The sequence below is a fragment of the Cynoglossus semilaevis genome, chromosome 20 (genome assembly GCF_000523025.1).
Source record: "Cynoglossus semilaevis isolate Cse_v1.0 chromosome 20, Cse_v1.0, whole genome shotgun sequence".
Classification (NCBI taxonomy): Eukaryota; Metazoa; Chordata; class Actinopteri; order Pleuronectiformes; family Cynoglossidae; genus Cynoglossus; species Cynoglossus semilaevis.
This window is the reverse complement of record NC_024326.1, coordinates 11,802,815-11,824,155: the sequence shown is the minus strand read 5'-3', so window position 1 is coordinate 11,824,155 and position 21,341 is coordinate 11,802,815. Positions and strand designations below refer to the sequence as shown.

General features: G+C 41.7%; 6 protein-coding genes across 10 annotated transcripts in view; 2 read left to right on the top strand and 4 right to left on the bottom strand.

The window, feature by feature from the left end:
- The window catches only part of homeza (homeobox and leucine zipper encoding a), a 6,020-nt gene extending 2,285 nt beyond the window's left edge, over positions 1–3,735 (top strand). For all 3 annotated transcript variants that reach the window (XM_025066163.1, XM_008334744.3, XM_025066162.1), the window contains exon 3: positions 409–3,735. In XM_025066163.1, the coding sequence (XP_024921931.1) occupies positions 419–2,398 (1,980 nt within the window). In that variant the 5' untranslated portion in view covers positions 409–418 and the 3' untranslated portion in view covers positions 2,399–3,735. The remainder of the gene's footprint in view (positions 1–408) is intronic.
- LOC103396606 (RING finger protein 212B) overlaps positions 1–7,719 on the bottom strand; it is a 10,890-nt gene extending 3,171 nt beyond the window's left edge. Inside the window, exons 1-12 of one of the 3 annotated variants that reach the window (XM_025066197.1) lie at positions 7,552–7,719; positions 6,783–6,889; positions 6,645–6,697; positions 6,309–6,383; positions 5,933–6,039; positions 5,735–5,837; positions 5,619–5,647; positions 5,266–5,306; positions 4,903–5,091; positions 4,378–4,435; positions 4,246–4,276; positions 3,591–4,150 (exon numbers count right to left, since the gene is read on the bottom strand). In XM_025066197.1, coding sequence (XP_024921965.1) covers positions 5,045–5,091; positions 5,266–5,306; positions 5,619–5,647; positions 5,735–5,837; positions 5,933–6,039; positions 6,309–6,383; positions 6,645–6,697; positions 6,783–6,882 — 555 coding nt within the window. In that variant the 5' untranslated portion in view covers positions 6,883–6,889; positions 7,552–7,719 and the 3' untranslated portion in view covers positions 3,591–4,150; positions 4,246–4,276; positions 4,378–4,435; positions 4,903–5,044. Of the gene's footprint in view, positions 1–3,590; positions 4,151–4,245; positions 4,277–4,377; positions 4,436–4,902; positions 5,092–5,265; positions 5,307–5,618; positions 5,648–5,734; positions 5,838–5,932; positions 6,040–6,308; positions 6,384–6,644; positions 6,698–6,782; positions 6,890–7,503 lie in introns of those variants that run through there. The other 2 variants (XM_025066195.1, XM_025066196.1) reach the window with 2 other exon arrangements.
- A 262-nt stretch (positions 7,720–7,981) lies between these two features.
- zp3f.1 (zona pellucida glycoprotein 3f, tandem duplicate 1) lies at positions 7,982–10,134 on the bottom strand. Its single transcript, NM_001297582.2, has 10 exons — positions 10,058–10,134; positions 9,811–9,977; positions 9,361–9,452; positions 9,124–9,212; positions 8,863–9,043; positions 8,676–8,781; positions 8,494–8,579; positions 8,331–8,422; positions 8,172–8,239; positions 7,982–8,106 (listed from the first exon to the last, which is right to left on the bottom strand). Exons 1-9 carry the CDS (start codon positions 10,122–10,124, stop codon positions 8,181–8,183), a joined length of 939 nt encoding a protein of 312 aa, NP_001284511.2. The 5' UTR covers positions 10,125–10,134; the 3' UTR covers positions 7,982–8,106; positions 8,172–8,180.
- A 652-nt stretch (positions 10,135–10,786) lies between these two features.
- Positions 10,787–12,844, bottom strand: zp3f.2 (zona pellucida glycoprotein 3f, tandem duplicate 2). Its single transcript, XM_008334746.3, has 9 exons — positions 12,697–12,844; positions 12,437–12,621; positions 12,260–12,363; positions 12,086–12,177; positions 11,821–12,001; positions 11,638–11,743; positions 11,478–11,566; positions 11,188–11,279; positions 10,787–11,102 (listed from the first exon to the last, which is right to left on the bottom strand). The coding sequence occupies exons 1-9, from the start codon at positions 12,836–12,838 to the stop codon at positions 11,026–11,028; spliced, it is 1,068 nt and encodes a 355-aa protein (XP_008332968.3). The 5' UTR covers positions 12,839–12,844; the 3' UTR covers positions 10,787–11,025.
- A 671-nt stretch (positions 12,845–13,515) lies between these two features.
- Positions 13,516–14,784, top strand: nedd8l (NEDD8 ubiquitin like modifier, like). Its single transcript, XM_008334753.2, has 4 exons — positions 13,516–13,533; positions 14,058–14,105; positions 14,193–14,275; positions 14,372–14,784. Exons 1-4 carry the CDS (start codon positions 13,516–13,518, stop codon positions 14,484–14,486), a joined length of 264 nt encoding a protein of 87 aa, XP_008332975.1. The 3' UTR covers positions 14,487–14,784.
- A 60-nt stretch (positions 14,785–14,844) lies between these two features.
- The window catches only part of ap1g2 (adaptor related protein complex 1 subunit gamma 2), a 9,438-nt gene continuing 2,941 nt past the window's right edge, over positions 14,845–21,341 (bottom strand). Inside the window, exons 7-22 of the mRNA XM_025066199.1 lie at positions 21,147–21,268; positions 20,882–20,962; positions 20,658–20,756; positions 20,519–20,574; positions 20,044–20,157; positions 18,795–18,935; positions 18,284–18,338; positions 17,932–18,054; positions 17,745–17,834; positions 17,421–17,548; positions 17,219–17,323; positions 17,000–17,138; positions 16,706–16,868; positions 16,469–16,620; positions 16,211–16,309; positions 14,845–16,084 (exon numbers count right to left, since the gene is read on the bottom strand). Coding sequence (XP_024921967.1) covers positions 15,992–16,084; positions 16,211–16,309; positions 16,469–16,620; positions 16,706–16,868; positions 17,000–17,138; positions 17,219–17,323; positions 17,421–17,548; positions 17,745–17,834; positions 17,932–18,054; positions 18,284–18,338; positions 18,795–18,935; positions 20,044–20,157; positions 20,519–20,574; positions 20,658–20,756; positions 20,882–20,962; positions 21,147–21,268 — 1,760 coding nt within the window. The 3' untranslated portion in view covers positions 14,845–15,991. The remainder of the gene's footprint in view (positions 16,085–16,210; positions 16,310–16,468; positions 16,621–16,705; positions 16,869–16,999; positions 17,139–17,218; positions 17,324–17,420; positions 17,549–17,744; positions 17,835–17,931; positions 18,055–18,283; positions 18,339–18,794; positions 18,936–20,043; positions 20,158–20,518; positions 20,575–20,657; positions 20,757–20,881; positions 20,963–21,146; positions 21,269–21,341) is intronic.

Sequence of the window (21,341 nt, the reverse complement as noted above, 5' to 3'; positions counted from 1 at the left end):
GGACGGGGGGAGAAGGTAGCCTGTGATGGATTTCTCGTAGATACCCATTCCACACGCTCCCACTCCCACTCTTTTGTGACCAACCCACCCTCCCCCCCCCCACTCCCACAAAACAAAAGTCAGCCACCACAGTCTGGGGGAGGGGAGACCAGTCTGGACGGAGTATACGACCAGCTACATTGGAAGTTCAAAATAGGGGAGGAAAGTAGAGACTGGGGGAGGGGAGCGGAGGGGAGGAGAACTGGAAGATAATCGACTTTGAGAATAAATTAGAACACAAAGTTCTTGAAAAACTATAATCTGTTCTCTCAGTGCTGTGATTATCTTTGACATTCAGCTACTTCAACATTCTTTAGAAAAGTGACGTAACACCAACATCTGAATCCGTGTGCCTTTTTTTGTTCCCAGGTCGAAGCCTATGCCCATCTCCCAGATGGCAACCTACAGTGAACACAATGGTAGAAACGGACTACTTTTCAACATGAAGGAGTCTGCGTTAGCAACCAAAATAAAGTTGGAGTGTGAAGGAAAGACTGACGCCAAACGACTGTCCAAGGATTTGTGCCGCTCCACTAACTCAGTGGAAAGCAACACCAGCAGCGTGGCCAGTTTCACCACTAACCACAACTCCGTTGTGTGCCTGCCTCTGGTGTCAGAAGGACTGAAACTGGTATGGACACAGTCGGATCAAACACGAGAACTGGACAATGTCCCAGAACTGGTCAGAGCTTTCAACTTATTTCCGTACCCGTCATCCCAGGAAGTTAACACCCTCGCCAAAGCATGTGCTTTGCCACTGGACAAAGTGAAAGTGTGGTTTATGGTCCAGAGAATTAAATATGGTATCAGCTGGTCCTCCGAAGAAATAGAGGAGACGCGGCGGAAGCTGGCAGTGCCTGAGCTTTGTGATGACTCCACTGAAACCAAGGAGGAAGAAAAAATAAAGAGCACCAGCAATAAAAGTGAGGACGTGTTAACTGAGAGTAAGGGCAGCGATGACGTGGGGAGAACTTTATCTAGTTCTACTCCCCCAAAGAAAAAAACAACATGTGAGTCACCAGATTCCTACAAACCAGCCAAACCCTCTGTCCCATGTTTTAGTTCCTCCCTTCCACCTCCTCAGGACTCATACTTCTATCGCCCACCAGCAGACACATTAGAAAGTTCAGCAACTGAAGTCTCCCTTGACCTTTCGGATTCATCCTCGCCACAGAACCGTCACAGCCGTTACAAAAAATCCAAAGTTCAGCTCGCTGCTTTGCGGAAAAGCTTTCTGAGAGAAAACTGGCCTGCAGAGGCAGAGCTGAGACGGCTGCAGGAAGAAACTGGGCTGACCCGCAATGACATTCGTAAATGGTTCAGTGACAGCCGTTATCAGCTTAGGGTAGGCCGAGGAAGCCTGGCAGCAGCCCAGAGCTATTCTCAACACACGGTTGTGGGAGGAAAACACGATCAACAAAGTCTTCCACTTCCACTGGTCACTCAAAACTCTCGTAAGCCAAACAGCAGTGGAACAAAAAGTTCCCATTTCTTTCAGAACTTCTTGACACACAGCCTGGAAGCATTTGGGGAAAAGACACTGGAGGCAGAAGAAGGCGGTGCTGTGGAAGAGCTCTCGGATGACGCGGACAGTATTAAAGATCAGATGAAGAGTGAAGAACAGCCGTTACAATTGACAAAGATCTGCAAAAGTGAGGAAGATAATCCACAAGAACTATCAGGTGTCATAAAATCATCTCCACACTCTTCCCCCCGCAGCAGCCCTCTACTGAATACTAAACATAAAAACAGCAGCAGCACAAAGAAGTCTTCCAACTCAGCCAAAGCCAGTCCTCTACAAACACCTTTCTCCGTCTCAGGGGCTTCATCTACGACCACGTCACCTGCTCTGACTCCTGGTGGACGTCCAAGAAAGACCAAGGAGCAGTTGGATATTTTAAAGCAACATTTCCTGCGCTGCCAGTGGCCCAAGAGTGACGATTACACTGAACTGGTGAAGCTCACAGGTTTACCACGGGCCGACGTTATTCAATGGTTTGGTGACACGAGATATGCCGTCAAAAACGGTCAGCTTCGCTGGGTGAAAGATGTCCGTGACCAGTTCTTGGCTGATCTTGCAACCCAACAAGGTGGTAGCGGTTTAACGAACGACAGTGGCTCTGGGCCAGCTAATCGGGCTGCCGGCAGCCGCAAACGGAAAATTCAGACGAATGGAACAAATTCGGTTTTACCTGATACACAGCCGTTGGTCTCATATTACCATTCCAACGGCTCACTTCATGAAAAAGACCTTGACACCTTATGTAAAAAATCTAAAATGAGCTACCAGCAAGTTAGAGATTGGTTTGCAACTCAGGATGTTGAGGAGACTGACAAAGAACTCGTTATTGCTGACTGAGATACTGGAACCACCGGGCTGTGCTATATGACCAAAATCTCATTTCATACACACTTGACTTATCATAATACACACCTTTTTGTAAGAGAGTTCATAAGACACAACACACTCTGGCCAGATGTTCAACGTGGCTGTTCAGTTGTAGTTTTAAAATCATGTCCATGAGGTTAAAATTCACAATGGCAATCGGTGCTTTTGCAACAACGGCTCTATCGTTCTGTAGGTTCTGCTCGTGCAGAGTGGTCAGAGTGCTGTTGTAATCCTAATCTTTGCAAAGTACTTTTATCTGGTCTGCGTCAGACCTTACATACGCACCACTTCTGTGCAGCTGAAGTAGCACATTTTGGTCTTGACACACAAATGCCTTTTTGTGTGGCAAAGTAAAACTCTATGGCAATACATATATATTTAATAAATAGAAAAATGACAGTATAATGTCACTGGACGTCTTAGGATAACTGTAGACCAGGTTGGTTGTAGCAATCCTGTCACTTTTAGTAGATAGACTGTCTATAAGGCTATGACTGGCAACTATTGACATCCAATATAAGGCTCTGCCCATTCTCAAGTTTAGCTGATCAAGTTGTTTGATAAATTAACTTTGTCTATTAACAACAGTCTGTGGATTTGTGTTATATCTCACAGCCCAAAATGGTATTAACATCAAAAGCTCCTCACATCCTTTGAACCATCAAAGGTCTAAGTGGCTTTAATGGGGCAGGTTTTTATTTCCTGGTCCTCACTGCAAACCATTAATGATGTGTTATTGCATTTCCTGCTCATCCTAATATATTTTGACTTGAACTGAAATTTGGCTCCCTTCAATGCTGTATATAATTTGTACACTGTTACGTGTTGTTTTTGTGCTTTTTTTTTTAGTTTTTTTAGTATGCTGTTAGTGTAATTTAAACTGGTCGTACGTTTGGTACCTGGAAATGGCAGCAAAGCGACTGCTCTGGAAAGTCTTTGTGTTTTTTAAATTTGCTGGCCGATTACTGTGTGTCATCATTCCTTTACAGCCAATAATTCCTCATGAGAAGCACACACTGGACATGTACACTTTAAACTGACATCTTGCACTTTGGTTTCAGGGCCTGCTGCCATTATGTTTATTAAATCCATTGATTTCAAGAAAATGACAAACTCTTCAATAAATCGTGTCATTGTTTATCACTTAAAAATGACACTCGGATTCATTTCTACTAATTTATTTTGGTTTCTACACATTGTTACACTGTACTTTTTGGTTTTGTTGTCTATTACATTGCTTGTCATTTACATTTAATCAACTGTTCACAGTAACTGTTGACAGAAATATTAAAGCACCATTAGTTGAATGAGCCGCCTACTTTCAGTCAGTGTTTTTTTTTATCATTGTTATTTTGATCTCTTTATCTATATAACTAAATATATGTGTATATATGTAGACATATTAAGTTATATATCCTTGCATGTTTATATATGTGTATATATTTATAAATATATATACACATATAAAACTAACTGGTTATAGTAAAGTTATCTAGTTGTGTTAACTCCTTAAAACTGGGGGGTTACGTATGAACTTTGACCTGTTTATAATCAGGCATGTTTTTTTTTTTTAAACAAGATGCAACTAGGTTGTTTTTTGGAACACAAACTTCACCGAATGACGCCCACTGAAGCAGTGGTATTTGATACTAATACCTGGGAGACTGGATTGAAAATCCGTTTGTGAACTGAAACTGGAAAGCAGGAGTCTGACGCTGAGTCCTAAGAGAGGCAGTCGTGTGACACAGCAATTACAGGAAAAGCTACTTATCAGGACACTAGAGAATCCCGTTGTAACAGATGGGAGGTTTTCTTACCTTGTCGTGTTGTTGAAGGACGTGGGCGTTCCTTTTCCAAGGCAAGAGAGGAATTTATTTGGAAAAGAAGATGAAAAATGTTCAATTTTTTTTAAATTAGCTTAGTAAAATATTTGCACATTCAACACTTACTTTGCATATGTCCATGGACGGAGCTGTTGCTGGAAATGGACGAAGCAGATCCAGGAGTCTGACAAAATAGTCAGTAAGTTAAAAAAAAACATTTTATGCAGATAATTATTTTATACCAAAATAGTAAGTTTTAGTCAGTAACATTTTATGCAGATAATTATTTTATATATAGTGTTAATAATTCAACTTATACATAAGTATCTTGAATATATACAATATAATTTGACTCAAGAGAAAACAGTAAACACTTTACAGGGTTTGTGAAAAAAATAATTAACAAAAATAATAGTTTGTGAGAATGGAATCCTTTAAGTGTCCAGAGTCATGTACAGTTTTTGTGACCTTTGACCTCTTTTAAAAACAATGTCTAACAGTCAGATTATTACTTAATAGTGTAATCATCAGAGAAGGTATAAATAGCCCTTGGGAATTTCACACTATTGAATGTGGCTGCCCTGGAAAAAAAATCTAAATGAATTTACTGTGCTGCCATGACATGCAGTGGATGGAAAGTGTGACACTCACAGTGAGGGAGGAAAGACTGCGCTGTCTGTCCCTGGTCCCATGGGATTCGGCTGAACCAAAGCGACTGTCCATACATTGAGCACTGAGATATTGAAAATGATTTCCCATATTTACCCTCAGCTAGATTTGTTTATTTATACAGTTAAAAAGAATGAAATACACACCTGCCTGTCCTTGAATGAGGAGTCACTTTGAAAAGAAAACACATTCTAGTCAGTGTAAACTGCAAAAACTGGAAAACAATCAAACGTGTACGATCTCTGCTCATCGGAGCAGAGATTCTTCCAAAATGTGTTCTCTTCTGCTTGACTCATAAATATATCTAATAAAACATCTGATGACTTAGCTCTCCTCTGGTTTTACCTGGTGAGGTGATGGCCACTGGTAGTGTCATTCTTTGACCACTAGGTGTCGAAAGGGAAAATTGATGAATTGCCATAGAACAACAAATATCCTGCATTTTTTAAATAATCATATTTTTAACAAAAACTATTAACCCTAGTGAACAGCAGTTCTCAGAAGGCAGGAGAACCACCAGACTGACGTGACCACAGTGAGGAATGTGGCAAAGCATTTCTGAGCACACAGCATGACAGACCATGAAGCAGATGGGCTACAGCAGCAGTAGACCACACAGGCTTCCACTCCTGTCAGCCAAGATGGGCTGAGGAGTGTGTGTATCATGTGTTAAAATGTCTGCAATGAAGAGTCTTTACCCATCAATGTGAAGATGCCCTGGAGAAACCTGTGATAATCAAACATCACACAAAACAGGTTACTGTGATATATCACATTTAAATGTCCAAAAAAAAGAAAAAGAAAAACTCCTTACCCTCCTCTGAGAAAGAGGCTTCTTCAATTCAGCGTTTTCTTTTTTGAGTTCTAAAATATGCTTCTTCAAAACGTCATTTTCTCTCCGCAGCTCGGAAAGTTGCCTTTTAAACACAGTGTCACAGTGTGAAAGGTGCTGTTGTAGTCTAGGTTTTATTTACACAACCATGGAGCAACAGAACACAGACACTGAAGTCACCTGTAGCCTTTATCTGTGAGTTCCTTCAGACGCCTTTCCAGTTCAACAGTCATATGCCTGAGGTGTATTATGATTCTTTCCATCTGCTTCTGCTGAAAAACTGCAATCTAGAAAAGGAGATCTCACTTAATATTATTCTTTAACCACTTACTTAGATCAGTCCTAGCTGAAGGATTATACCACGGCTCAGAGAGTCCCGGAAGACCCTCTGGGACAGTGGTACTAAGCTGAAGAGACCTTTAATCTTTTAATGCTACAGAACGACACATTGGTTATTTATTTGGCAGACTGCTCTGACATTTAAAGGTCTGGTGTGGCAATTAAAAAGTAAAGAACCCCGGAGTTATCGAGCGGAGGCTGCAGGGAGGAAACTGACCTGTGAGATGTGCTCCAGTCGTGACTGCATCAGCTTCAGCGGCTCCTTAAAAAACACCTTTTCCTGTGGCTTCATCTAAAACAGAAATGTGTGCAGGTATCAGTAATGTGTTTAACGCAAGACTATCGACATCTTCCTGCAATTAAAGAATGGAAATGACAAACTCCATGGATGCCATGTTGGTTTTGTCTTAAAACTGGGCTCGTAGCAGTTGACGCAGCTGCTGGTTCTACATCATACGCAGCCACTTCACCAGGATTTATTGTTAGTTTGTGCCGCACTTATGCAACAGATAAACTTTTATTTCTTTACAGCCTATAGTCGTATTTGACCAACCTCATCACTGATGGTCAGGTAACAGCAGCTGGCTCCACACACGCTGCACTCATCTGAACAGGAAAAACAGTGGGTAAGCAGAAGTGAGAGAACGTGGAACCATGGAGTAGATCATTATATACACTGAGAGGTTCTTACTTGATATAATGCATGCTTCACAGCAGATGTGGCCACAGCTGGTGACAGCAAACGAGGAACCTCTCTTTGTGAAGCACTTGCTACAGTGGAACCAGTCCATTTAAGGCCTAAAGATAACCACTAAATGTTATTGGTCAACTTAAGCCTAAAGCAAATCAAATCACGTTTTGCCTTAACTACATCTAATTTATCAAAGTGCAAACAACAATTTAATAACTTGAACTTTATTGTGGGGAAATTGTGTTCACAGACGACAATACGCCCCAAGTGCTTAGGAATCGAACCTAAGAATCTTTGATTGTAAGGCAGGCATGCTAAATGGAACCATGGAACATTTACCAAAATAATTAATCAATTTAAAATTTTTAAACAAAATGAAACATAATTATTATTCATAGCAGAAAACGATAGAAGATTAACAGCACCGTATTAAACGTATATATAAATGTAAGCTGTTAAAATATTTAAATACCACACATAACGAAATCCAGATAAAACTGACGTTATTAATTTTGGCAAGATTAATGTATGAGCGGTTTTAGCTTCATTAAACTTCAACACACCGGACTATAAAACGTTATCGCGTTAGCGTGGAGATGTTAGCTAACGCGCTAGCTTTAATTGCTAAAAGAAATAATAACTAAAAATTAACATAATGAAGGGGGGGGGCACTTTAAAATTGGATTGGAAAAGTTTTTCTTCTCACAGTTACGTTACCTACTTGTTTAGTAGTTAAAAGGTAGTCAAAATATTCCAGAAGATTCTTGACCTTGATTGACGTCCTGCCGGTTATTTGAACGACCGTTTAACCATTAGCCCAGGGTTGACGTTAACCTGTTAACGTTCCTAGTTCAATACAGTAAAACCGGGAAGAGTTTAGAATATCTATAGTTTATATATTTGAATGCACAGTACCTATTGATATGATGTAACAGAACAGGAACTCATTAACCCACTATAGTAATTACAACTATTTGCAAAATAAATAATAAAAAAAAACTTTAAATTTAAGTAAATGCTTTTGTTAAAAGTTAAATTGGTTTAAATAAATTCATATTCCTCAAGAATTTGCTCTTTCCGTACTCACCTCATGTACGTGTTTATACTGTACAGTGGGGTAATTTTGTACATTAAATCTACACTTAAATAAAAAAATAATGTGCAGAGTATGGTCAACAAATGAGGGGGGGACAGTTTGAAAGGTTAGTACATCTTTTAATGGCCACATCTAGAATGCAAGGAGAAGCAGGCAGTCAGCTTTTATAAGCTCAAACAATAAAACCCAAGTTAGATGATGCAGATGGTCCAAAAGATGAATTGATTTCTGTAAAAGGACAACATGTTATAAAGTCAATCAGGCACAAATGAATTTTTTTTTTTAATCCTCACCTGGATACATCAGGTCTCAGTGATGGTTAAAGGTCCAATGACTGCTTTGTGTCTCAGTCCTAGCTCTCCTGTAGAATCAAATTGTTGGAGTTCATTTATATTGTTGTTCTAAAACTATGTTTGGATTACCATATTACTTTAAAATACACTTTCATGAACCTGATCCTATGCTCCTTGTTTTCCTGGATTTGCAGCTCGAATCACAACAATCACACAGATTACTGTAGGCAGGATTGTCCAGAAGCTCCCATCTGGAAGAAGCAACGTCAATGACCTCAAGATGCATTCGTGAATTTTGTACGACAAGTTCTACATTTCTTACCCGTGGTCTTTGACATAGTGGCAGGCCTTTTTGGTGTTGTCAAGACCCATGGGGTCCCAAGCCAAAAGTTTGCAATGGATAAACACCTGTTGAGTGTTTTGCCACAAAAAAACAAAAAAAAAAAAAATTAGTCAATTCATCATCTCATCTGGGGGAAAAAAGAAAAAGAAAAAGAAAATCACCTCTTTTCCCAGGGCAAATCTAAAGGCTTGAAGAGATACTTTGATCTCAGATGATTTTATTCTGGGTTCAAATCTTGAACGAGATACTCTGCTGTCCACAAGACACCTGGGTTTGAAAGAAAGACATTAAGTTTGTCTCTGCCAAAGATGAACCAGGACGTAGGTGTTTCCACGGCAACAGTCGTACCCTTTATTGCCGATGACCGTGTACACGTTGCTCTCTGGGACCAGTTGTGGTGTGTCAGCAGCAAGACATTCCTCCAGAAGTAGCAGCAAGGGCTGATGGGTGGCCTCCTCCACACTGGCCATGACTGGGATGGAGGAGCCCAGAGGGAAAGTGTTTGACACAGCAGGGCCTGAGAAGTCATCTACAGAGAGGGGAGCACAGATGTTAGGGTTAGTTACAGTCGATAAAAGGACCTATGAAATGTAAGATTCCGAGACCAACCGTTCATGAGTCCAGCGTGAAAAACCAGACCTGCTTCACCGTGTGTGTTAAACACAGGATCATAGATAAGGGGGAACCAGTCTTTTGGCCTACAAATATGGACAAACATAGGACAGATCCATGTGAAGTGTTAAAGATGAAACATTTTAAAGAGCTGCTAAAGAATCACATCTGCCTAAACCTTTTTTTTTTTTTTTTTTTTTTTTTAAGAGAGATTCAAAGAGTGTGAATCCACACCTGTCATACACACACACTACAGGGTGGCTGAAGGACTCGTGGGAGGAGATGTAGGTCAGATCATTGGTGTATATCATCTGATCTCCAGTGACCTGTGAAGGAGACCAGTTTTACTGGTGGTGCCCTGTTGAAATCAACTTGAGCTTTGGGCAAAAATGAAAGTGACATTTGTTAATGGATGTGGTAGTTGACAAATCCTGCAAGGGTAAAAATGTCTGACCTGGTCACTGTAGTATGCTAACTGCCTTGGAAAACATAGCCAGAAAAATAAAGTTAGTTAGCAAGTTAGTTTAAAATAAAGTGGATTATATTTACACAAAATAATCAAGATGACACTAGGTAAAGAAACAAGTATAGCCAGGAAACTGCCAACTAAACCCATATTAAAACGTCTGGGAATCTCAAACAAAATGATAGTCTTTCTCATTATCTCCCAGTCTTTCCACCCACCAGTCGGTCGAAGTTACAGTCATTCAGATCCACACTGAAAACAGCCTCCATGGCTGTGACACTGGTAGGAAAACAGCTGCCCAGACGAAGGAGTGATGGGTCGACGTGGATTCTGCTTTCAGTCCACACCAAGGTCACAAAATCAGGCCTGCAGTCCAGTCTCATGTCTGCCACAGGGAGAAAAAGTTTACATTGAACCATTAAAAAAAAAAGGCTGTAAATGCATTCTTTATTGCTGGATCAGTACCTGCATAAACTGAAAAAGCAGCTAGCAGACAGAAGAACAGCACACACTGACGGGAGAACGCCATCATGACTGAGAACAAGAGGAAAACACTGTCAGTACTATTATTGGTCAAAGTGAGAGAACACTGATTAACACTGATGTCCTTCACCTGGAGTGGGTCGTGGGTCACAGGTGCAGCAGTCGTTAACATAATTATAACAATTGCTAAAGTCACAGTGGGCCCCTACTGGTGCATTTTGGTATAATCATTTTCAATAAAATCAGACAGTAGACTAAATATTTCTTTATAACATACATTTCAGGTTTTTATCTTTCAGAAGAAAATTAATTTGTTTTCCTTGACAGCTGTGACATATACACAATTTCCCCAACTGTCAGCATTACTAAATTGTATTTTTTTCTAACTCCTCTTAAGGCCAATAATCATTAAATCTATAATCTGAGCTAATGATTTTTCTCATCTGTTGTGTTTCACTGTAACGTTTATGTGAAATCACTTATGATCATGTATTTATGAGAGCAATCATTTTACCTTTGAAGAACAATGCATAATGGAGTGTCCTGTAGTTGCCTGATAGTCATTTTATATAACAAATATATGAAAGTTAAAATGATGTGAGGACTTGAATACAAACTTTTTTTCAGTGTAAGAAAAAAAAAAGGTAGCAGAATGTTAGTCATTTCCTAATTTTTCCAAAGGCATCAAACAGGATTGAAGCAGAACCACAAGTGGATTAAAGCAGTTTTATTCACATCATCTGTAAAGTTGTGATGAATGTCATTGGTGTTTAATCTGGGTAAGATTGAAGGACCATAGAGCAAAACCTATTGTTAGTCAGTGCTGAGGGCAAATAAATCCCCTTAGTGTCTTTGTTGGAGACATCATGGACCGTCCTGAGTGGGAAAGCTGCTTAAACCTCAGTCTGTGTCTGATGTTTCAGCAGATTTAGGACAATAGTTTGAAATCATTACACGAGAGACTTCACCGACATCTCAGGATCCACGATGATCAGAGGTCCTAACACAGAGGTTTGACTGTGGGATCCTGGGAAAGAATGGATACATTCAGTCAAAGGCAGCTCTTGTTTGATAATTAGTGTTACTGTAGGTCAACCAAGGCTAAACAATACCCCATGCCAGTCCTCTTCTGGACCGGGTCCTGCAGGTTGAAGCACAGCAGCTACACAGCTCACTCTGAGATGGGTCATCAAGCAGTTCCCAGCTGAGAAAATAGAAATTATTTACTTTAATAATTAATAACATGACAATCTAAATACTCCAACATCTATGCTCTGTCTACAATTTGTTGAATTTTTAGCTTTAAGGATGAGCTTTTGTCATTTCTGGACAAATCGTCCAGAAATCGCCCCTTCCACAGTCCTCCCCCCAGCCTCCCTCCTAACACAACAGCTTTTCTTACCCTTCAGTTTCTTTTATATAGTTGCAGGCTTTCTTGCCCACATTAAAAACCTCAGGGTCCCACGCAGCCAGTTTACAGTGGATGTAAACCTGGGAGGAAGACACTCATGTCAGGGCGTTATATTCAACACCACTCGTGGTTTTACCCGTTCTTCACTCACCTCTTTTCCAAGGTTGAACTTGAAGGCCTGTAGGTAGAGGACGATGGCAGATGAGTGGTAGCGAGGCAGGAACATGGAGTTTCCTCTCACACTCTCTACCAGGCACCTGATATAAATAAAATCAGTTTAACGACAACTTGTCGTCCTGTGAGGTCACTGCCAGGACCAGAGAGTTAACCCTACCCCTTGTTAGTAATGATGGGGTAAACCTGGCCCTCCGCCTGCAGATCTGGTGTTGACACTGCCACACACTCCTCCATTAACAGCAGCAAAGGCTGATGGGACTTCTGCTCCACTGCCGCCCATATTGGCATAAAAGAGCCCAATGGGATGACATTGGTCTGGGCTACACCTGATAGTTCCTCTGTTGGTTGAGATTTTAAAGAAGGGCTCAGAACACATTTGATTGTTTCAGTGTTAGATTTATTAGAAAAGAACAAACCCTCACCATTAAGTAGAGACATGTGAAAGACCAGCCCACCCCAGCCCTCAGATGTGCCCGAGCCAGGCCTCAGGAAAGGAGGGACCCATGTGTCAGGTCTGGAACATGTTCACGGGGTCACTCATCATCTCACATTAAACCATTAAACTATAACAAGCAAAGAAACAGTAGAAAAATCACCTGTGGTAGACACACTCGATGGGATGGACCACAGCAGCAGGCTTGTTCTGTGGATACGGCCTGTAAGTCAGTTCATTTTGATAGATGATGCGTTTTCCTCTCATCTGTTAAGAATGAAGAGCCAGTCATTAAATCCAACTTAAGGAACAAAACTTTACATAGTATAATAATCTTTACCAGTTTTTTAAACTTGCATGCTGAAAACGGGTAGTTAAACAGTGCTTCCCCCTGACTCGTGGGCAGAACATTCAGCTGAGATGCTCTGCAGCTCCCCAGGAAAAGGCGAGATGCATTCGGCACCCAGTCTGCACCAAATTCCCATCTGATTTTCACCGAGTCTTTTCCACACGTCACTGTGATTTCTGCAAACAAAGTCTGACGTTAATGGTTTCTGCCCATGTTGTGGAACTTATTCACATTCTTCCAGGAAAGTATACCTGCATTTGTGACAGTTGTTGCAAAAACAGCCAGGATTACAACACCCAGGTACCGATGAGTCACCATGACTAAACAATGTGAAGCAGTTTGGAAGAAGCTCACCTTATAGACTTCCTGCCTCATCAGCTCAGTGATCAACATCAGCTGTGATAGACATGATGGCTCTTTAGCCTCTGCTCCCCATGACTGTGGCTCATCATTTAACATCAGTTCTCTGACATGTGTTTTGATTGTTTACAAAAGTTCTCCTGAATCAATTGTGTTGATATAGTAAACAGTCAATGTCTTGAAGAATTAATCTGAGTTTAATGGACTTGTTTTTAAATGTTTGTTTTGTTTGGATAATTTATAGTTTTTTGCGTTAATGTTGAATTATTACTTAGGTAATTTTAAGATATGTCGTTAGCTAGACTTAGGCCAGAGTCCAACATTTAAATTGTTTTTACCATTTCACTGAGTTCAACATTTAAATTGTTTTTACCATTTCAACTAACTTGTAGCTTTTACGACATAGCTTTTTTTATTTGGCTAATTTAAAGATGCTGCTACATTTCAGCTATTACTTATATTATTTTTGGTTGAGATGACGCCTTTATGTATTATATATTTTAATTTATTTGTTTATTTATCCATCTTGCTGATTTGTGTTCAAAACAAGCGGTACTATATTATTTGTCGCAGTGACGATCGGAACGTTTAGCACGCTACACAGGAAGTAAACTCCAGCTACCCAGAAGTACCCTGCGAATTCGCTTATTCATATTTACGAGACTAAACTTCACACACCTCTTTTGTCTGTGGTCTAATAATTATTCAAAATGCTTATTAAAGTAAAGGTAAGAACGTCATTTATTATGTGTGGCCTTTTCCTGCTTCTTAACAGTTGTTGCTTATTAGCCCGCTACCACCACTGACCGGTTTCTCTCATTTCTTTCAGGCCAGTGTTTATTAGCATGAGTAGCTAGATCTCTTCTGTTTGGAACCGTTTTATTTTTCAACAATTTATACCTCGGTCTTTTGGTGCAGCTGTAATTTATTTGCATTACAGTCAAACGTGTCTTTGTCTTATAAATAATGAAGCCAAATTAAATCAGTTTCCAGATCGCCGATAGTGTGCATTGTTCATATTATCTGTATTATTACCCTTTTTAAAACGTAATAGTTTATTAAAAAACAGCAATTACGCTAAGATACAAATCATTGCGCAAAGTTACCCCTTTTACAGTACAGGTTGTACAAACAAAGCTAGAGGAAAATACTCAAGTATTTACGTAAAGTTTTTTTTTAATCTAAAATGCTGAATTTCAGTAAAGCAATGCCCGAGTTGATGTCACTGTTTTGTTTTTGTTTTGTTTTTTAGACTAATTTAAAAAAAGAAATCGAGATCGACATTGAGCCCACAGACAAGGTTAGTGCAGGAAAAAAAAAATCTTCAGAAAAAGTAAATGTAGTATCCTAAATCCCTGATGTCCCTTCTCCTGTTTCTAACACCCAGGTGGAGCGGATCAAAGAACGAGTAGAAGAGAAGGAAGGGATTCCTCCACAGCAACAGAGACTCATTTACAGTGGGAAACAGATGTGAGCAACAGATTTGAGCCACAGCCACAGAGATGATTCTGGTTTGTGCCTCTCCACCATTTTTTGTATGATGATAAATGTTTCCTTTCACTCAAGGAATGATGAGAAGACGGCAGCAGACTACAAGATCCAGGGAGGCTCCGTGCTCCACCTTGTGTTGGCACTAAGAGGAGGATCGTCAGATTGCACACGTCTTCCATCCTCGTCTTGAGTTGCCAAGAACATATCCAGCCCAATACCAAGAGTCGAAAGTGTTGATCAACATCTAACCACAATAAAATACAGATATGACACCCTGCACTCCCCCCATAGACACCAACGACGCAAACAAACAGAAGAAGAAGAACCCAGAAGAAAGAAAGACTGAGTCGGATTCTGTTGTCTTTATTTTTAGTAAACTAATGTTGTCTTTCTGAGTTTGGTTAGGTGATGCAGACACACACACACGGTAGAAGAGTGTGTGTGAAGGCCCCGTGTTGTTTTTGCTTGTGAATAAATGGTGAAGGTGATCTGAGCTCTGTTCTTACAATTGCACCATGACACACAGAGGAGAGTTGGAGAACCAAAGATTCTGAAAACATTTTTTTTAATTTAAAAAAAAGTCTGTCTGAACAGGGTGAGACGATTAAAAACCATTAGTACAACCCTTACACCCAGTCATATCTGTACATATTGGTAGAGTTTTCACACATCTGTTTAGAGCACCGTCACTTCCACACAGTCTTTTTTATTACATGTATCAAATAGTTTTTTGCTCATTATTTTGTTTCACAGGAGCTTTTCTGTTCGTGGCTAAGACTAAAAGTATGAATTGATAATTTTATGTCCAGAAAATCCCAGGGACATCATTCATGTCCGGGCCATGCTCCATGCTTATTGTAGTCGGAGAACACAGGCACGATTCTCTTCATTATAAAATGATTTGACGGACTGTACAAAGTCTTAATAAAAGTCTGATTCCATACAGTAAAAAAAACAAAAGCTGCTGTGATATTTTAGGACTAGATCTAACCGAATCATAATTTGTACCGGAAATTTAAAAACATTTTAATTACGAGTTACATTTCAAACCGAGGAGTTGGTTAAGGTCACAGTGGGTACACTACAAAGTCAAGACACATGACTGTGTTTAAATATCTTTTCATCACAGTCAAAGTCACCTCTTAAAAATAATCAACAACAACAACAACAACGTGAGGATAGATTTCCACTGTGGTAGTGCTTCAAGAGCTGTTTTTGATTCAAGTGAAGATCAAGGAGGTAAAAATTGAAAACAGTGAAGAAACACTGTTTTGGAGTTGATTTATAGTGTCATAGTTCCACTGGCTTTTAACAGGAGCCACGTGAGAGTGTACTTTTATGGACGGTTGTCACCTGGAGAGTAATAAACTAGTGGTGTTTTACAGTATGTCCGTGTTTTACCTGAATGTTTAAAGCTTGTGTCGTTAATCGTGTTAATGCTCCAGCTCCAGGAGAGAGGAGGAAAACTGTGGCTTCCTGTAACAGGCTGTGATTCCTGTAAAGGACTAAGAAAACACAGGAAAAACACTGCGTGTGTGTGTGTGTGTGTGTGTGTGTGTGTGTTTGCGCAGAGCAGCAGCTCCAAGTGCAGCACTGAGGGTTTTTACAGCAGGCTGTCCATGGTTGACGCCTGCTGACTCTGCTGTCCTAGTCCAGTCCAGTTTAGTCCAGTCCAGCTGGAGAGCTTTACTGCTGTCAGAGTCCTTGGAAGGAGTCCACCTGGACCATGTCCTGGAAGGCTGATCCCTGGACGGTGTAGGAAATGCGGATCCTCATCTTCAGGTGCACCTGAATGGGACATGGATGAAAAGCTGTGAAGAGTGAAGCTGAGCTGCTCTGTGATAGGTCCAAATCTCCTCGCCTGCCAGACTCTACAGATCGGTGATGAGGTGAGGGACGTCTCTGTGGACTCACCTTATTTGGGTTGTTGAGGACCACCATCTGGGTCACCTGAGCTGCCCCTCTCGCAGGGAGGAAGTCCCCACTGGGGGCCTTCATGTGTAACTGGACACTCTGCAGGGAGAGGAAACACAACCGTGAAGTCTAAAAAGACGTTTGTGTTGTTGTCATTGTTGGAGACTTGAACCTCTGACCCACCGTTTGGTTAACAAACAGTCTAATAATCTTTGAATGATTTTTGTTATCATTGATTCCTAATTCACTGGACCAAACCTTGGGCACAGCGGCCTGCAGGGAGAAGCTGCTGATGTCAGAGTCAGTGGAGTTACAGGCCGTGAGTGTGACCGTCAGCACTGCGTCCGACTGTCGCTCATATTGTAGTGTCAAATTCACGCCGTTTTTCTCATACACACTCAGAGTCGGAGCTGAGGAAAGAGAATGTGAAGAATTACAACCCAATCTTTTTTGTTTATTTTGCAAACCTCACTGTTGTGTGTTTACAAATCAGACCTGGTGCAGGAGGGCTTGGCTGAAACCCTCCCAGCAGATCCAGCAGGTCTCCACCCGCAGCACTGCTGGTGTTCATGGTCAGACCTGCAGCTGTGGTGCTCTGAGCTGGATTAGGCTGCGCAGGTCCCTCAGATCCTCCCAGCAGATCCAAGAGATCACACACCTGAATGACAACACACACACACACACAGAACCACACCTTCAATCCCAAACCAGGTTTGGGGGAAAAACCTGATGAATCCAGGTCTGAAGCTCAAACTGGAACAAATTAAAACTTGTCAGCAGTGACGTTACCTGGTTCACAGGCTGCTGAGGAGGCGAGGTCTCTCCTGGCTTCACCATGATTTTCGGCTCCGTCTTTGCCCCTGCCGACTCTCCGTTACTTTGACCTGAGTTCTTTTCAATCACAGGCATCCTCTCCAGCACCGCCGCCCTGAGGACAGAGGGGGAAAGGACATTCTTTAAAAAGAGCAGAAAAAAAATCATGAACTTCCTTACTGAGCTGCAGCCTACCTCATGTGATCATATTTTTTGAACAGAGCATTGTATTCCACTGCCCTCTGCTGGAGCTCCACGTCTATGCAGCTGCCGTAGATGCTGACGATGCTTCTGATCCGACTGGAGGCAAAAAGAAGAGATTTTTAACCTTAAAAAAACAGTCTTAAATATTTTAAACATCAACCTCAGTTGACCCTGAAGTACACGTGTCTCTTACTCCACGTTGTCTGTGATCCTCGTGCTCAGCTTCATCGTGGCGGTGAGAGCGAAAGCCCTGGTCGCCGGAGACGACATGTGGGACTGGAGGACAGTTTCCAAAGCGTCCAGGACGTCGTCTTCAGAGACCTGACGAAATCATGAAACGTTACAAAAAACGCCGATAGTTGTTATATAAGAGGACTGAACATATGGTTTCATCCTTCCATGGTATATAGTGTGTAGGAAATCATGTACTGTGACTGTTGAAGAACAATGTCACAGTCAAATGTGTGCAATAATTAAAGCCCTCCTTGGACTTGTACATATTTCCCCGCTGCTTTACCTGTACAGGCTCAGTCTCCTGACACTCTCCTCTCAGCAGCAGGTCTCCATATTCTCCTATACACCAGCAGGCCACCTGCACCAGGGGCTGCTGCAGAAGACCACAGGGGACACATTGGCTTGACACACCATGATAATATAAAATGTCACCACATAATAATAAAAACACAGTAAACACGTGCACACACCTGTGAGATGTCAGTCAGCAGGGCCCTGTAGAGTTTATGGACGGTGTAACAGTGCAGCTCTGAGGTGTTGGTGATCAACTGGATCAGATTAGGCACAGTCTCGTCCCTTACGTCGCCCCCTGCCTGACAGAGTGGGAATAAAAAAAAATCAAACATGCAAAGAGGACACACTTCACTCACTGCAATATTCATCTACACCACTAGGACAGACAGGACTAAAATAAACATCATGGCTTTACGCAGTCATCTGTGTACTATGTATTCTCTCACTTATATTAGAATATATTTCTATGCTCCTGCAGAGATGCGAGTGTTAGAGCTCAGCAGGGTGAGAGGCTGGGAGTGTAGTTACCGTGGTGAGGACATGCAGCATGGTGTCAATGTGCCAGCGCTGGGACGGTGCATACCTGACAGAGACACACACACACACACCCCAAACTCAGTGCTCCAAGGAGTGACTTAGATATAAATACACATGAATCGAAAATATGAACCATTTCTGCGAGTGCCAAGAATCAAGAACAGTGTTGAGGAGTGAGAACATTCTTTTAGACTAAATAACAGACACATCTGTCCACGCACACACTGGTACAAACACAAACAGTGTGGTGCATTAAGGGCTCGAGTGTGACATGGTGAAAGCTACTGACTGACACAGAGACATCACTGAGTGGAGACACAGGGAGAAGGACGTATACAGTATATGTATGAATATATATTTACATGTACACTTATATATTTAAATGCATATATATAAACATATGTACATGTATATTCATATATACATATATATGTACATATATATACATGTATATTCATATACGTGTGTGGCAGACGTTCTGTGTCTGCAGTGCTCCACTCACCTTTCAGCTGCAGTGAAGATGCCACTGGCAGTGTGAGATCTGAGCTCGGGGGGGCAGGAGGAGAGGAAGAGGAGCAGCTCCTTCATCATGGAGCGGATGTTGGAGGCTGACACCAGAGCCAAGGAGAGCTCCAGCGCTCGGCTGCAGGGAGGAGAGCAGGGAGAGAGGAGAAAATGAATCTCTCCACATCCATCGTCAGGGTCTGAAATTTCATCACGAAGCTTTGAGAACAGGAAGTAGCCCCACATCATCCAGCTCCTCTGTCCTGATGTTCCCCCCAGGAGAGCCAAGGTCGTTTTGATAGCATCAACGAAAGTGTTTCTTTGTGTTTTACACATTATGACAAATACTTCGATGGGAATATTTAATCCTGATAAAATCGCAATTTGAATAATTAAGTAAAGTAGTAAAGTACTGCAAACTGACTTAAAAAAAGTAATGTGGAAATATGGAGGTAGTATTTTCTGCAGTAATACTTCTGCTTTGTCAGTCGTCTCTGTTCATTTCGGTCTAACTTTATGTAAAAATAAAGCCGTATTATTTATAATAAAAGAGCACTTCCTCATAACTACCATCTGACAGATATGTATTTGTATCATAATAAAAGAGCACTTCCTACCATCTGACAGATATGTATTTGTATATTTATATATTTTTAATAAACATCTCCAGTAAAGCTGCAGCAAAAACCTGACAACCTCAGCATTGCAGGATGAAGGAGGATTACTGCAGTACTGACTAAAAAGAACTAAAAGAACCCAGTCCAGGCTGAGACGAGGTAAAACCGGGTCACGACCTGTTCAGGTCAGCAGTCCAGTGCAGCGCTGCCTTAAATCTCACCGTTAGGAAAGGAGGATTTATTTAAAGAATCCTCCAAATTCCACCTACTCGTGGAGGTGTGGAGTGAACTGCAACACACTGACAGGAAACACAGGGGGCAGTGGCAGCGTTATGACTTTAGTATGGATGTGGAAATATTTTGCATATTTTCTTTTTTTCTATCTCTCGTTCTATTTCCAGCTCTAGTTCCAGTTCCACTCTCCTTAGTTCCATGACTGGCTGTTGTTTTGGAAACAGGTTTTCTCAGGTTTCTCCTTGGTACAGCAAAGGGTCGGGGACCGCTGCTTTGATCAATAAAGAAATCTAAGACTAAATAAACTTAACAAACACCTTCATTACAAAACTAAAACAGAGAGCAGGGTCCTGGTTGATGATGTTCTATTGGTGAAGATGGCAGAACAGAAGTTACCGTTTGACAGAGGCGTCGTGGTCCTTCAGGCAGTCCACTATGGTTCCTCTGTGACGCTGCACAGCGTTGTGGTCCGTGTTGACAATCTTCTGAAGAGACGTCATGGCGATGTACCTGCACAAACACACAACACCTGGATGTAAATCTGTCCAGGCTCCAGCTCCCTCCTCTTCATCAGCCTCCAGCAGAGAGTCATCGCTGCACTTGACTTTTCCCGCAAAGCTCCATGAATTATTTATCTGTCTAAAAACAGACAGTTAATCTTCTGCTGTGGCCTCAGGAACGACACTGATAACACTGGGTTGGGAGGTTTTTTTTTCTCTTCTCTTCTCTCTGCAAAAGTTCCATATTCACTTTGACCTTGTGCAAGAACAAAAGGTGAATTAGCAGAGAAAGTGATACACGAGAAGGGAGGAGGAATGAGGAAGGGGAGGGGGAATGTGGGAGGAGAGGAATGAGATCAGACGACACTGACCGAATGTTTCTGTCGTTGTTGAGGAGAAACCGTCCCAGGATGTTCACAGCCAGGACCTGTAGCACAGGTGAAACCAGGCGTGTCACCGTCAGACCAAACCACACTTTCACTGTGAATCCTTCAACATCTGTTGTCTTACCCTGAGGCCGCTCTCTGACTTGATGTCCAGCACGGTGAGAACAGTCTCGTACAGAACCGCGTTTCCTACGGTTTTAGTGCTGTCAGTGTTGGTCGCCACCTGTACAGGAAGTCACGATGAATACCTTATTATAAACGCTGTGTTTGTTCAGGAAAAGCCTTTGACCTGACACACAGCCTTAAGGACACACAACAATGACACGTTTGTGGTGTGACATGTGACACCTGGGCGAGGAGGTCGTTCATTGCATCACTGGCTGTTTCACAATGACGTCCCAGGATCCTCAGCAACCTCAAGATACGGACCTGCGACAGGAAACAGATGTCTGTGAGTCTAAATGAACATTTTAGTTTTTATTAACTTCCTGCTAATTTCTGCTAACCTGGAGAATTTGTCTTTAAAATGAACTTATATTTGACATACAGCAGTCGACAGGTACACAGAGCAGCAGGCAAATGTAAATAAAGGAAAGAGAGAAACTGTTCCGACCTGAAGGAAAGGATCGCTGACTCCTGCCACGTCATGTTCTGGAGAATAACCTGAGACAGTCAGGCTCCTCATGATCTGCACCAGTTCAGGCACCGTCTGAAACATACACAGAACAAAACACACTCCACTCAATTGAACCCACTGACACGGTCACAGGTCAGTCATGAGTGGAGGTGGACGCCCTGCAACCGTTAC

What these genes read in the sequence shown, in the direction of transcription:
- nedd8l (XM_008334753.2), top strand. An exon ending in ACATTGAGCCCACAGACAAG is followed by an intron (nt 14,106 to 14,192) that starts GTTAGTGCAGGA and finishes TCTAACACCCAG; the next exon opens with GTGGAGCGGATCAAAGAACG. An exon ending in ATTTACAGTGGGAAACAGAT is followed by an intron (nt 14,276 to 14,371) that starts GTGAGCAACAGA and finishes CTTTCACTCAAG; the next exon opens with GAATGATGAGAAGACGGCAG.
- zp3f.1 (NM_001297582.2), bottom strand. Translation starts at nt 10,124, where the DNA reads ATGATGGCGTTCTCCCGTCAGTGTGTGCTGTTCTTCTGTCTGCTAGCT. An exon ending in ACGGTCATCGGCAATAAAGG is followed by an intron (nt 8,782 to 8,862) that starts GTACGACTGTTG and finishes TTTCAAACCCAG; the next exon opens with GTGTCTTGTGGACAGCAGAG. An exon ending in AACAAGGAGCATAGGATCAG is followed by an intron (nt 8,240 to 8,330) that starts GTTCATGAAAGT and finishes TTGATTCTACAG; the next exon opens with GAGAGCTAGGACTGAGACAC.
- zp3f.2 (XM_008334746.3), bottom strand. Translation starts at nt 12,838, where the DNA reads ATGTTGATCACTGAGCTGATGAGGCAGGAAGTCTATAAGGTGAGCTTC. An exon ending in AACAACTGTCACAAATGCAG is followed by an intron (nt 12,622 to 12,696) that starts GTATACTTTCCT and finishes CTTTGTTTGCAG; the next exon opens with AAATCACAGTGACGTGTGGA. An exon ending in CATGCAAGTTTAAAAAACTG is followed by an intron (nt 12,364 to 12,436) that starts GTAAAGATTATT and finishes CATTCTTAACAG; the next exon opens with ATGAGAGGAAAACGCATCAT.